Source organism: Phyllobates terribilis, unplaced genomic scaffold (genome assembly GCF_046119375.1).
Source record: "Phyllobates terribilis strain yellow unplaced genomic scaffold, ASM4611937v1 Scaffold_1__5_contigs__length_1240528914, whole genome shotgun sequence".
NCBI lineage: Eukaryota > Metazoa > Chordata > Amphibia > Anura > Dendrobatidae > Phyllobates > Phyllobates terribilis.
The window spans coordinates 585395252-585410013 of NW_027362761.1; the positions used below are offsets into that span (position 1 = coordinate 585395252).

The following is a 14762-nucleotide window of genomic DNA, read 5'->3' on the forward strand; positions in this document are numbered from 1 at the left end:
GATGCTACACTCAGGTGACTTTGTGCCACCTGAGTATTCAGGTAGCTAGTAAACACTGCTACCATGTGTGCCTTCACATGACCAACTCAACTTCTGCAGTTCCTGTTTGCCATTTGCACTCTAGGAACAAGGTACCTACCTGCCTACTTATCTCTGCTGACTCTAGGTGCTGGCCGCACACTCCACTCTTCTGCATCAAGATGCCTTTCCACATACTCATCCATGCTGATTCAAAGTCCACACCCCACTCTCCTACATCAAAATATCTGTCTCTGCACACTCTTCTCTGCTGTTTCAAGGTACTGTCTACAAACTTTTCTCCGCTGATTCAAGGTGCTGTCTGCACTTTCTTCTGTGCTAATTCAAGGTACTGTCTGCACACTCTTCTCTGCTAATTCAAGGTGCTGTCTGCACTCTCTTCTGTGCTAATTCAAGGTGCTGTCTGCACTCTCTTCTCTGCTAATTCAAGGTGCTGTCTGCACAGTCTTCTCTCCTGATTCAAGGTGTTGTCTGCACTCTCTTCTCTGCTGATTTAAGGTGCTGTCTGCACTCTCTTCTCTGCTGATTCAAGGTGCTGTCTGCACTCTCTTCTCTGCTGATTCAAGGTGCTGTCTGCACACTCTTCTCTGCTGATTCAAGGTGCTGTCTGCACACTCTTCTCTGCTGATTCAAGGTGCTGTCTGCACTCTCTTCTCTGCTGATTCAAGGTGCTGTCTGCACACTCTTCTCTGCTGATTCAAGGTGCTGTCTGCACACTCTTCTCTGCTGATTTAAGGTGCTGTCTGCACTCTCTTCTCTGCTGATTTAAGGTGCTGTCTGCACTCTCTTCTCTGCTGATTCAAGGTGCTGTCTGCACACTCTTCTATGCTGATTCAAGGTGCTGTCTGCACACTTTTCTCTGCTGATTCAAGGTGCTGTCTGCACACTTTTCTCTGCTGATTCAAGGTGCTGTCTGCACACTCTTCTCTGCTGATTCAAGGTGATGTCTGCACTCTCTTCTCTGCTGATTCAAGGTGCTGTCTGCACACTCTTCTCTGCTGATTCAAGGTGCTGTCTGCACACTCTTCTCTGCTGATTCAAGGTGCTGTCTGCACTCTCTTCTCTGCTGATTCAAGGTGCTGTCTGCACACTCTTCTCTGCTGATTCAAGGTGCTGTCTGCACACTCTTCTCTGCTGATTCAAGGTGCTGTCTGCACTCTCTTCTCTGCTGATTTAAGGTGCTGTCTGCACTCTCTTCTCTGCTGATTCAAGGTGCTGTCTGCACACTCTTCTATGCTGATTCAAGGTGCTGTCTGCACACTTTTCTCTGCTGATTCAAGGTGCTGTCTGCACACTTTTCTCTGCTGATTCAAGGTGCTGTCTGCACACTCTTCTCTGCTGATTCAAGGTGCTGTCTGCACACTCTGCTCTGCTGATTCAAGGTGCTGTCTGCACTCTCTTCTCTGCTGATTCAAGGTGCTGTCTGCACACTCTGCTGATTCAAGGTGCTGTCTGCACACTCTTCTCTGCTGATTCAAGGTGCTGTCTGCACTCTCTTCTCTGCTGATTTAAGGTGCTGTCTGCACTCTCTTCTCTGCTGATTCAAGGTGCTGTCTGCACACTCTTCTATGCTGATTCAAGGTGCTGTCTGCACACTTTTCTCTGCTGATTCAAGGTGCTGTCTGCACACTTTTCTCTGCTGATTCAAGGTGCTGTCTGCACACTCTTCTCTGCTGATTCAAGGTGATGTCTGCACTCTCTTCTCTGCTGATTCAAGGTGCTGTCTGCACACTCTTCTCTGCTGATTCAAGGTGCTGTCTGCACACTCTTCTCTGCTGATTCAAGGTGCTGTCTGCACTCTCTTCTCTGCTGATTTAAGGTGCTGTCTGCACACTTTTCTGTGCTGATTCAAGGTGCTGTCTGCACTCTCTTCTCTGCTGATTCAAGGTGCTGTCTGCACTCTCTTCTCTGCTGATTCAAGGTGCTGTCTGCACACTCTTCTCTGCTGATTCAAGGTGCTGTCTGCACACTCTTCTCTGCTGATTCAAGGTGATGTCTGCACACTCTGCTCTGCTGTTTCAAGGTGGTGTCTGCACACTCTGCTCTGTTGCATCAAAGTACATTTTTGGCTTTTTTTTTCCCCAACGTCGTTGAATAAAGTCCTGCCTGGGTACGTCTTTCTATCGGCAGCTAAACTTCCACTACAACAGCCAACACCAGAAACAACTCCAATTCAGAGGAATAGTCAGCCCTTCAACTTCATCAACTGTCCATCACTGTTTTAAGTCATCTGAGTTTCGAAAGTATATTATGAATTTTGAGGCAGTGAGACATTGATGTCTTATCTGCATTATGTAGGCCATTCTACCTCCGCATATGCACATAAGGCTCAAGCCGCACTGAGAAAAGGGCCCCTGGAAAATGCCACGCAGAAGTGACAGCAGGACTTAGCAAAGTACATGGATGTGTTTAAAGATAAGCTTGACTCGCTCTATGCATGCGCTGATGACAATGCGCCTGCACATCAGCTGAAGCCACTAAGGAAAAAGGGACTGGAAAATGCCATGCAAAGGTGGGAGCAGAATTTTGCAAAGAACACGGATTTGAACAAGGAAAAGCTTAACCCCCTCTGTACCTGCACAAATGACAAACTTCACTTTCTCTGTCCATGCGCATCAACTGCAGCCACACGGGGGACATGGGCTTGCAAAATGTCAAATAGAGATGACAGTGGCACTTTGCAGAAAATGTGGCAAAAGTATGAAAATGCATTAGGTGGCATTTTAAAAAGCTATGGGACACTTTTCTTGATAGTTAAACTTAGTTTACAGTTTTCCAGCACTATCTGTGAAGTCTCCAAAACTATTTAAATATGCACTTGAACTTTAACGAGCCTTGCCACATGACTTAAGATAAAAAAGAAACCAGAATCTCAATTTGCAAACACGTGTTTCGGGATATTGCCTTATCCTCAGTGCAAAGCAAGAGATCGGATTTGGCTGTGGAGAGAGGCCTCTGACTGGGATTTAAGGGGTAAAGCCTCTCCTTGCAGAGAGTGACATTCCTGTGAAAGGAGACTTCTAAGCCATGTAATGCTCCTCTGGGAAATGAAATGTGCAAATTGCCTCTTCAGACAGGAAGAAGACTTGAACTCTGGTGCAATCCTAAGTGTCAATATCGATCCTTTTGCCTCTCATGCAGCCAAATCATATCTCTCGTTTTGACCTGAGGAAGAGCAACATCCCGAAACACCTGTCTGCAAGTAGAGATTCTGGTTTGGCTTTTAATCATAAGTCATATGACAAGGTCGATATTGACTTTTAGGATTGCTACTTCCAGTAGGTGTCACTAGAGTTCAAGTCCTCTCCCTCTCGGATATTTAATTTCCCAGAGAAGCATTGCATGGCCTGTAAGTCTCCTTACACTGGCGTGTCAGGCATGTCACTCTCCACAAGGAGAGATATTACCTCTTAGACCCGAAAACTGCAGTTTTACTGCTTTCTCCACCCAAGAATAGGACTTGGGGGTTCCCTTATTTTCTGTAATAGTTGAGTTTTCAATTTCTTGGATTCCACAAAATTTGTTTGTTTTTTAAAACCCAATTGATTGACAAATCTTAAAAATAAAACAGGGATGTTATTGGAGGACCCCTTTAAATTGTACTAGTGATTTTTCAGGTTTGGCGATGTTGATCCATACTGTACAGAAGCGTCCTGTAACGACATCTTATTGTGCTGGATACTACTCATCTCCCCGCTTTATTGCAATGTGACATTTGTATTGAATTGCAGTTTTGTTTCGTTACAGAGCGTCGTCCGATGTTTGTGGCATCCCAAGCTGAACCAGATCATGGTGGGAACTGGTAACGGATTGGCCAAAGTTTATTATGACCCATTCCAAAGCCAGAGGTAGGAAATATCTAATTTCTGAACTATTTTGATGTATACAATCACATGGAAAACTTGTATTCACCTTCAGTTAGGGAGATTTTATTGCAAATCTTCTTGGGAAAAAATTAAAAATAGCCGTCTTTAGTGACATCTATAAATGACTACCAGGGGTATACATAGAAATCGTGGGGCCCCATAGCAGAATTCCAAATTAGGCCCATCTGCCCCCCCCCCCCCCCAAATAAATAATTAATATTCAGCAGGGTCACAGAAGAGCATATCTCACAACTTTGCAGCCCTTACAAAGTAATTCTTCTACTATTGACGCCCCTTAGTCCCACACACTAATATACCCCTTTCATGGCCCCCATAAAGTATGATGCCTACAAGTGTTCCCCCAAACACCGTAATCTACTCTCACAGTGAATTCCTCCACACGCTATGATATGATAACCCTACAGTATTCATCCCCCGCAGTATGATTCCCTCACAGTGGCCCCAATACAGTATGATGGCCCCCATACAGCCCTCCTTACAGTATAATGACACTATATAAAGTATAATGGCCCTCCGTACAGCACATTGGCCCTCCACACAGTATGATGGACCCCATATAACCCTACACATTGTATAATGGACCCCACACAAGCCACCACACTGTATAATGACCCACACACAATAATGGCCCCACTAGCCCTCCACACAATATAATGGACCCCACACAGCCCTCCTTACAGTATGATTCATTCTCAATAAAGTATAGTAGCCCTCCACACAATTTGATGGACCCCATATAACCCTCCACATTGTATAATGGACCCTACACAAGCCACCATACTGTATAGTGGCCCACACACATAAATAATGGCCCCAATAGCTCTCCACACAGTATAATGGACCCCACACAGCCCTCCTTACAGTATAATGACTTTCCATAAAGTATAATGGCCCTCCGTACAGCACATTGGCCCTACACACAGTATGATGGACCCCAAATAACCCTCCACATTTTATAATAGACCCCACACAATCCACCACACTGTATAATGACCCACAAACATAATAATGGCCCCAATAACTCTCCACACAGTATAATGGACCCCACACAGCCCTCCTTACAGTATAATGATTCTCCATAAAGTATAATGGCCCTCCATACAGTATAATGGACCCCATAAAACCCTTCACACTGTATAATGGACCCCACACATTATATTGGCCCCCACTAGCCCTCCACTCAATGTGATGACCCCCACACAACCCTCCACACAGTATAATGGACCCCACACGGGGACAGATCTGCAATACATGTTGCTTCTCTTTAGGTCTGACAGTGAATCTCTCTTGATGAGGTATTATATATGGTTTTATACAGACCCCTCACTTGTCCGTTAGGTGAGGTAAGAGTAGGATGGCTAATGATATTCATGGACAATCACAGCTAAAGGCCTAATTCCACTTTGTCACCTCTTAGTGGAATAATATGACCGCCATGTTTCCAAGCATACTTTCACCATCCTAGCCCCACCAAACTTTACTATGTTATAGCCGTGATTCGGGGTGATATTGGATTTCTGTGATTTGCCACCTCCAAAAAAAAACATTGCATTTGCACGTGAACACAGGTCTATCTAGGGAAAGGCATGGCATGGAAAATCTTGTATTTCCATTTGTGCCGTGTGAGGTCAGAATGGGCGATGTACCATCTACTTTAGGGGCAGTTATCTTCCCTTGCATTTATTTGCACCTTTTTTGCTAACGAGGATGTTCACAGTCAAAGAAGCTGTCTGTCATTCACTAATTAATTTATCTACACCCAGGAGATGCGGCCAGGTGTCCAGGGATATTGGATTTCTTTATCTAATCCATAACTCTAGCGCCACCTATTGGAAGCAGCGATCCTGAAAGTCAATATTGACCCTTCTTTAACAACCCTTGCAATATGACTTAGGATAATAGCCAAACCAGAATCTCCTTTTGCAGACTCGGTATTTCGGGGTGTTGCCCCTCATCAGTGCAAAATAACAGATCTGATTTGGCTGGGTGAGAGGCTAAGACTGGGGTCTAAGAGATAACATTTCTCCTCGAGGAGAGTGACAAACCAATCTCATACTTTGCACTGATAAGGGGCAACACTCCAAAACACCGTGTCTGCAAATTGAGATTCTGGTTTGGCTTTTATCCTAAGGCTCATTAAAGAGTTGATATTGACTTTTAGGATCACTGCTTCCAATAGATGGCGCTAGAGTTCAAGTCCTCTTCCTCTTGGAAGAGACAATTTGCATATTTAATTTCTCAGAGGAGCATGCATGGCTTATAAGTCTCCTCACCCTGACCTGTGAGGCCTGACTTCTCACTCTCCGCAAGGAGAAACCTTACCCCTTACACCGCAGTCCAGAGCCTCTCACCTAGTCAAATCCGTTCTCATGCTTTGCGCTGATGAAGGGCAACACCCCGAAACATCGTGTCTGCAAATTGAGATTCTGGTTTAGCTTTTATCTGAAGTCATATTGCAAGGCTTGGTAATGGATTAATATTGACTTTTAGGATCTCTGCTTCCAATAGATGGTGCTAGAGTTCTTGTCCTCTCTGAAGAGACAATTTGCATATTTAATTTCCCAGAGGAGCATGCATATGGCCTATAAGTCTCTTCACTCTGACATGCCAGGCCTGGCTTGTCACTCTGCACAAGGAGAAACGTTACCCTTCTAATTCATAACAGTTGTGGCCCGAGGTCATAACTTTTTTTTTTTCATGCAGACAAAAAAAAGAGCGAGGGCAGTGTTAAAGAGCCAGCATGATCTGTTTTATGACGGCTTTTCTTCTCGGATTAGGACTTTTACTCTGCGCATTAGTAGCTTAATCCGGATCACGTGCATCGGTGGAGAACTCCGTCAGGCAGTAAAGCTGTTGTATAGCAATCATCTACGTGTGTAATAATTTAGTGAATATTTGCAACCGTTTAGCAAGTGTCTGTTCTTTCGCTTCTGCCTTGTTTTATTTGCTGTTTTTGGGCTTTTTTTATGGGGCAGTAAAAAAAAAAAGGCCTCTTATCCCACGGTAATTACTATGTATCACTGACATAAAGCTGTAGAACGGTAACGTTTGCAGAACATATTCTTATCCCATGATAAACGGTTGTTCAGAGCAATGATATTACTCATATTGTCTCTCCAGTTACTGCATGTTCAACCAGAAAATTGAGTTACTCGGCCAAAACTGTGCTATAAAGAAACGATCCTGTGCACCACAACTTAAAAGCTTCTGGGATTCAGGTCACGGCCTGTGAGAATAAGAAATTTAACATATCTTGATTTCCAGCTATCTCCTAAAACTTCTGGAGTGTCCATATATTTATACCCTTTAATGAATATAGGCGTTCTGGACATAAATTAACTTTTCGCTCTTTTTTTTTTTTTCCCATCTAGAGGAGCAAAGTTATGTGTGGTGAAGACAAAAAGGAAAGCACGGCATGCCGAGACCCTTACACAGGATTATATTATCACTCGTAAGTATATAATCTGTGGTGTAAAAGTCAGTTGTAACCTATAACGGAGGCAAAGTATGTTGGCTGCTTAAGGGTATCGTCTCACAATCGTGGGTATGAGAATAGAGCTGTATGTTAGATAGATGGTAGACTGTCTAAGGAGATTTATGTTTATGACCTATAGTGCTTGCTGTATTATCATTGAAATCCGTGTATACCCTAGTGGTGGCTGCAGGCGGACAGAATTTTATTAAGTAACGCTATGGCTATGCAGCGTTATATGGAGCTCTGTATTACAAAATCAGGTTTGCCACAGCAATTCAGGTATATGATGAATTTGGGCCTAAAAATGATATGAAAAAAGTAAGTGATTTGCTTTAAGCAGGTCATAAATGAGACAACCATCAGCCTCACACTCCCTTCTGTACATAGTTGTCTCGTCCGACGCCTCCATAAATGTACAAGCTTGGATCGGTTCAGCGTGCATGCTTCAATAGGCAGATGGAGATAGGCTTCTACCAGATGCCTATGGTGGAGGACAGAGGAGTCTGTGGGAGGGGAGGACAGAGGAGTCTGTGGGAGGGGAGGACAGAGGAGTCTGTGGGAGGGGAGGACAGAGGAGTCTGTGGGGGGAGGGGAACGAAGGAGTCTGTGGGGGAGGAGGGGAACGAAGGAGTCTGTGGGGGAGGAGGGGAACGTAGGAGTCTGTGGGGGAGAAGGGGAACGTAGGAGTCTGTGGGGGAGAAGGGGAACGAAGGAGTCTGCGGGGGAGGAGGGGAACGAAGCAGTCTGCGGGGGAGGAGGGGAACGAAGGAGTCTGCGGGGGAGGAGGGGAACGAAGGAGTCTGCGGGGGAGGAGGGGAACGAAGGAGTCTGTGGGGGAGGAGGGGAAAGAAGGAGTCTGTGGGAGAGGAGGGGAACGAAGGAGTCTGTGGGAGAGGAGGGGAACGAAGGAGTCTGCTGGAGGTGGACGGGGCGGAGGAGTCTGTGGGAGAGGAGGGGAACGAAGGAGTCTGCTGGAGGTGGACGGGGCGGAGGAGTCTGGGAGAGGACGGGGGCTGAGGAGTGTAGAGGAGGACGGAGGAGTATGGGGACAGAGGGGTGTGGAGACGGAGGAGTATGGAGATGTGGGAGTAGGGGAATGGCGGACTTTGAAAAGTATGGGGATGAAGGAGTCTGGAGCAGGAGGGGAACAGAAGAGTCTGAAGTGTGCGTGTGTATGGCAGGTTAAGAAAGAGAGGCTGACCAGTCTCTAAAGTGTAGGGGCATCTTTGCTCTCGCCTTACTATCTCATCTCATGAGATACGAGAAGCCCTTTATTTTCACTTTAGAATTGCACCTTCTTTGCTGTGACTCAACCATGGCCCATCCGGACAACCTTGCAATAAGCAGACACCTTTGCTTGCCCCTCACTGCAGTAAACTGAGCCGCGTCTGCCCTTTTTCTCCATGAAATGTTTTCGTTCCTGCTATTCCATGGTAAGTAGATCCATGTGGCCGTGGATCCTCTAAGTCAAGGAGCCATTAAGCTAAACAGAATCCAGAAGTGTTTGCCGTCCCCAGACCTGCTCTGGACTCGTGCGAGGCGTGGAGCTGCTCTCAGCACTAAACCCAATAAATGGAAATGTAATAATGCTGAAACACTGGGACCTTCTGCTGCACGATACTAAGCTCTCATCGGTAATGCTGAGCCGCGTAGTCCGTCCATGGAGGGCACAGCGGGGAATTACCGCATTTCCTACATTTCTCTTACCCAGCTTGATCTCCGACAACAAGGTTAGCAGCGAGCAAGCTGAGCCGCCCCATCCGCCTGACTACCATTTTTATTGCAATTTAATATGGCAGGTAAGCGCCCGCGCTCAGCGTCTTGGCAGGATACGATAAATGAAAATTGGCAGAAGTCGTGTACAATTGTAACACATGCTGAGACGATAGCAGAGACCACCCGGACCCTTCTAGGAAATGTCAGGAACTCGCCTATTCCAAGCCCCATAAAATGTCTTGTTTTATTGCGGGAAAGTTTTATAACGTTATCTCTGCTCTGGAAAAGTTATCTTCCAAGGGTTGATTCTTGAATATCTCTGCACTAAAACAATAAGCTGATTGCATGATGTTCCTATCCCGAGACCTCCAGCGATCAGTTGTGATCAATGAACAAATGCTGCAACACTTGTTTAGTTTTTCTGCAGCGCCACCACAGGAGTAATAAAGTATTACACATTTCACTATGTAATCTATGGGAGGACCCCGGAATATATGGACTTGTCTGGACCTCCAGATAATAGATGAGGATCATTGATGACTAATCTCGATGTCCTCAGAAATTGGGGATAGTCAGTTTATTAAACCCATTTTCAGAAAATCCTTCTAAATTCTAAAAGAACATTTCCTCCTAAAATAGTAAGCAGGACGCCATGATAAAAGGTGGTACAGGTGCAAAATACTGCACACTGATAAGGCTTCTATAGGGCGTCAGTTACACAGATGCAGTTTATTGGTGACACCCATACTATTCGATCGGACGGACTGTCCAGCTCTATATCACTGCACCCCACAGGAGCGGGTGTCTGGTTTTGTGGGTTGCACTGGAACTAGGGCTAATATGCCAACCTCAGTTACAGGGGAAATCGGATATACCGTAAAAAAAAATATATATATGGAAATTCCCCTACCTCCCCCCTAAAGTCTTTTATAACCCCACTTGAGGGCACCATTTGAAAAATAAATGAATGAATAAATAAATATAAAAGCCGCTGTCCGTTCAAATCAGTGTTACTAGTCCTGCCTCCTTAAAAAAATTAAAATAAAATATTCAATGTATAAAAATAATTGTTACAGACAGGACAGCTACATTTTTAAATATATTTTTGTGGTCTTAAAAAAAAGAAAAAAAAAAGAATGAAAAATAGTATGCTATGAACTGGAGGTTATCCGCAAAAAAAAGAATGAAAATACCATATAAATTAGACCCTGTATACTATGAAAAGAACCAAATTTTGTTTTAACTTCTAAATGTGCAAAAAAAAAATGTAGAGCTCTAAAAAATGCTTGTACGAAAAAATCTAAAAATGTGCCTGGTCAGAAATGTGGGGTAAATGGCCCAGTCTTGAACTGGTTAATTTGATGTTCCCGGGCTGCCCGGGCACCACAAGCTGATGTCTATTCTAGATGATCTACAGCAATTTTTTTTTCTTTGAACCAGTCCAATGCTTTGCAAAACTGATCACAACCCTTCAGAATTTTTTTTTTAGGGATTGATTCTAGCACATGAGTTTTCTTTAGTGCTCTTTCACATGTCCTGATATTTCCGGTACTGGAAAAAACAGTAACGGAGATATCCGGGTCCATGTGTACGTGTGTGGTAACCGTGTGCCACCCGTGTGGCTCTTCAGTGTCACATGTACCGGCGCCTGGGAATCAGCTGTTCAGTTAGCGCTGTTCCCAAATGCCGGGTGCTGAAGGAATCTCTCATCATTGTCCCCTCCTTGCGCTGCGATCAGCGCGAGCAAGGGACAATGTTGAGAGTAGTATTCGGTCCCCGCTGCCTCCTACATGTGTAAAAATAAGAATTAAATAAAACACACATTATACTTGCCTTTACACCTAATTCCCTGAAGCCATTGTCCCCTGTAAACAAACCAAAAATAAAAAGAACACTATCCCTCACTTGTCCGAAGATGAAATAATCTAGTGTCCCACGCCATAATCCATCTGATTGACATTTCTTCATCAGCATGAGTGGTGGCTTGAGGCGACCATATAGTAATAGTCTAGTGACCAGATAATTCCACCATATTCAGATCTCATAATACTGCCAAACTGTGCCATTTCATAGCACTGTTTTTTTTAGTGGCTGTCTTTTGGGAGCCCCCAGTTTATTACCCCCAAGCCCTGGTGGTATTGTTATCCTTAATCTGGGGGTGTATGTTATGTGACACAGTGGCGGTCACTGATTGGGGGAGCTGAGGCTGATCGTACCAGGTACTATGATCCAATGGTGAAAGTATTTTTTTTTTTTTCTAGAAGATGACAGTTATGCCAATAATCTCAACGTATCGTGAGAAGCATAATTTGGAATAAAACTTTTTTCCACGGTCTGTGCACGGCTATTTTTCACCATCAGCCCTTGTTAAATCCTTTCGTTTTGTTTAGTAACTGCTCAGGCGTCTTCCAAAATGTAGTTTTTTTTTTCCTTCCAATTGATGTAATAAAAAAAATAGAATTACGGTAAAAGGCAATAAAAACTATATGTAGGAGAAATAAAAGATTACAAGGCTGAAAAAAATTGCATTGTATTAAATTAATAATACAAACTGTACACAGAGTGTTACAAATGTGATTCAAGCACATGACACGATATCTGGATAGAAGAATTGGTTTCGTTTTGATTATTTTTGGAACATTACAAATGTTTTTATTTTTCTTCAGATCATAAACTTTTAGACCTTTTTTGTAATAACTAAATAGTTAGCTTTACCTTTCATGCTAGGTATGTGAAGGACCCATCGTACAACGATGGGAAAAGGGGGGAAGACAAACGACTAGGGAAAGGGAGAGTGGAGACCCCTAGGCAGATCTAACGACACCCTGACTCCCCTATCGTCCCTAAATAGATTCTGAACCTATCACCGAGCAGGATACCTAATCCTTGGCTGACCCTAGAGCTAGGCCTTAGGTAGGTAGTGGGGAGGGACGAGCACTATTTTGCCCCACTACAACTAAAGACAAACCAGGTAAACAGACAAGGGAATAAACTTAGCTTGAGAAGACACCAGAGAGATCACGACTACAATCCACAAAGGAACTCCAAGAAGAAACTAGCCGACTGCTAGAACTCCAGGTCTGAACAGAGAAATATACTTCTATCACCAGCGATTCTCTGCAGAAACTGGGTGTTATTTAAAGGTCCAGCAAGGGTGTGTTAATTAGCAGCAGAAAGTAAAGATATCCGCTGGGTCCTAGAGAGGAAGGGATGATGATAGGATCAAGAAAGTGTCTGCAAGGCCAAGCACAGGGACCTTCTACAGCCGGATCCAGAATGACTGTCTGTCAAACCTGACACACCCGTGATATTATTCTTATGTTATGTCTGTTACATGGTAATTTGAGAGTACAGGTTATGAATAGGAGATTATGTGTGGAGGATTTTTAGGTGGATAATAACGCCTAACTAAGTGGTCCCATAAGTTCTGAGAACGTCTTGCTGTGATAGAGGGTCCAGAGGGGAGGTATTATCTTAGAGTTGAGTTTGCAAGCAAAATGGGCCAGTGTTTTTTCATTATCTCCTGCATCATTTTCCATTGTGAGTGGTATTGCGTTACCATTCTTTCCTGGTTAGTTTGGATTTATTGGAGGAGTATAGTAGCTGTTGTCGATCAGTGTTTCTGGCCCTGTTGTAGAATTTTTTGATACTCCTTTTTCTGTAGCCTCAATTCCGAAATACAAGTTTTGTTTCCTCAGCACAAGCCTCAAAGTCCGCCTCTGTGGAGCATATTCATTTAAATCTGAGAAATTGACCAGTAGGGACTGAGTTTATTACATGAAACAGATGTAATGATGATGCATGTAGCACGGATTTGACTGCTGTATCCTTGCAGTAGACATCGGATTGAAGAAAACACCTTTTGTCTCTTTTGACGAGAACATCTAAAAAATCAATTTGTTAAGTTAAATTTGTAAGAAAGGTTTATATTCAAATCATTGGTATTTATGTCTTGAAAAAAACGTATGAGGTTCGGTTGGTATGCCTCGCCAGATCAGGAACACATTGTCGATGTAGCAGGTCCAAAAATTTACCCAAACCATCGACGGGTTCCGATCTGATGAGAACAGAGCTCTCTCCCAAAGCCCCAGGAACAGGTTGGCGTACGATGGGGCACACACAGGCCCCATCGCTGTACCCTGGAGCTGCAGGTAGACAGATCTGTTGAACGTTAAAAAATTGTGAATTAACAAAAATTACATAGTTACATAGTTTATAAGGCCGAAAAAAGACAAGCGTCCATCCAGTTCAGCCTATTTCTTGTGCACTGCAGCTATTCCGCAGCGTTGATCCAGGGGAAGGCAAAAAAAAAACATGCGGTATAGGCCAATTTACATCATTGAGGAAAAATTCACTTCCGACTCCAATCTGGCAGTCAGATTAAATCCCTGGATTAATTAACTATCACTAAGCATAAGATGTAATTTTATTGTTCTCAAGAAAGGCGTCCAGGCCTCTCTTGAACTCATTAAGTGAGTTGGACATCACCACTTCCTCTCCCAGAGAGTTCCAGAGTCTCACGGCTCTGACCGTAAAGAATCCCCTTCTATGCTGGTGCAGGAACCTCCTTTCCTCCAGACGCATAGTGTGCCCCCTCGTCTTTGTCACCATCCTTGGTATAAACAGGTCATGGGAGAGATCTCTGTACTGCCCCCTGATGTATTTATACATGTTTATGAGGTCTCCCCTAAGCCTTCTCTTTTCCAACGTAAATAGGCCTAATTTTGACAACCTCTCTGGGTATTCTAGTCCCTCCATTCCCTTTATTACCTTAGTCGCCCTCCTTTGTACCCTCTCTAGCTCCAATATGTCTTTCCTGAGCACCGGAGCCCAGAACTGTGCACAATATTCTAAGTGCGGCCTTACCAGCGCTTTATACAGAGGAAGAACAATGTTCTCATCATATGCCCCTATTCCTCTTCTGATGCATGCCATGACTCTATTTGCCTTAGCAGCTGCTGCCTGACACTGGGCACTCCAATTTAATTTGCTGTTAACCAAGACGCCCAGGTCCTTCTCCATGTCAGATTTCCCCAACGGTTTCCCATTTAATATGTATGGGTGACTGCTGTTTTTCTTTCCCATGTGCATGACCTTACATTTATCGGCATTGAACCCCATTTGCCATTTTTTGGCCCAACTCCCCAATTTATCTAAATCCTCCTGTAGCTGTGCCCTATCCTCATCTGTATTAACTACTTTACAAAGTTTAGTATCATCTGCAAATATTGCTATTTTACTATGCAACCCTTCCACTAGATCATTAATAAATATATTAAATAATATAGGGCCCAAGACAGACCCTTGAGGCCCCCCGCTAGTAACGCTGACACCCCCTGAGCTTACTCCATTGATAACCACCCTCTGCTTTCTATCACTCAGCCAGCTATTTACCCACTTGCACACATTATCCCCCAGACCAAGCATTCTCATTTTATATACCAACCTTTTGTGTGGCACGGTATCAAACGCTTTGGAGAAGTCAAGGTCTACAACATCCAGTGACTCTCCCCGGTCCAGCTGTGAGCTCACCTCCTCGTAGAAGGCGATCAGGTTTGTTTGGCAGGAGCGATCCCTCATGAATCCATGTTGATATGGAGTTAGACAGTTATTATCATTAAGATATTCTACAATAGCATCTCTAA

The 14762-nt window shown here is 44.0% G+C and overlaps 1 protein-coding gene across 3 annotated transcripts in view; it reads left to right on the forward strand.

The window, feature by feature from the left end:
- The window catches only part of WDR70 (WD repeat domain 70), a 372583-nt gene that overhangs the window by 311790 nt on the left and 46031 nt on the right, over window positions 1–14762 (forward strand). For all 3 annotated transcript variants that reach the window (XM_073681819.1, XM_073681803.1, XM_073681812.1), the window contains exons 14-15: window positions 3787–3887; window positions 7298–7377. In XM_073681819.1, coding sequence (XP_073537920.1) covers window positions 3787–3887; window positions 7298–7377 — 181 coding nt within the window. The remainder of the gene's footprint in view (window positions 1–3786; window positions 3888–7297; window positions 7378–14762) is intronic.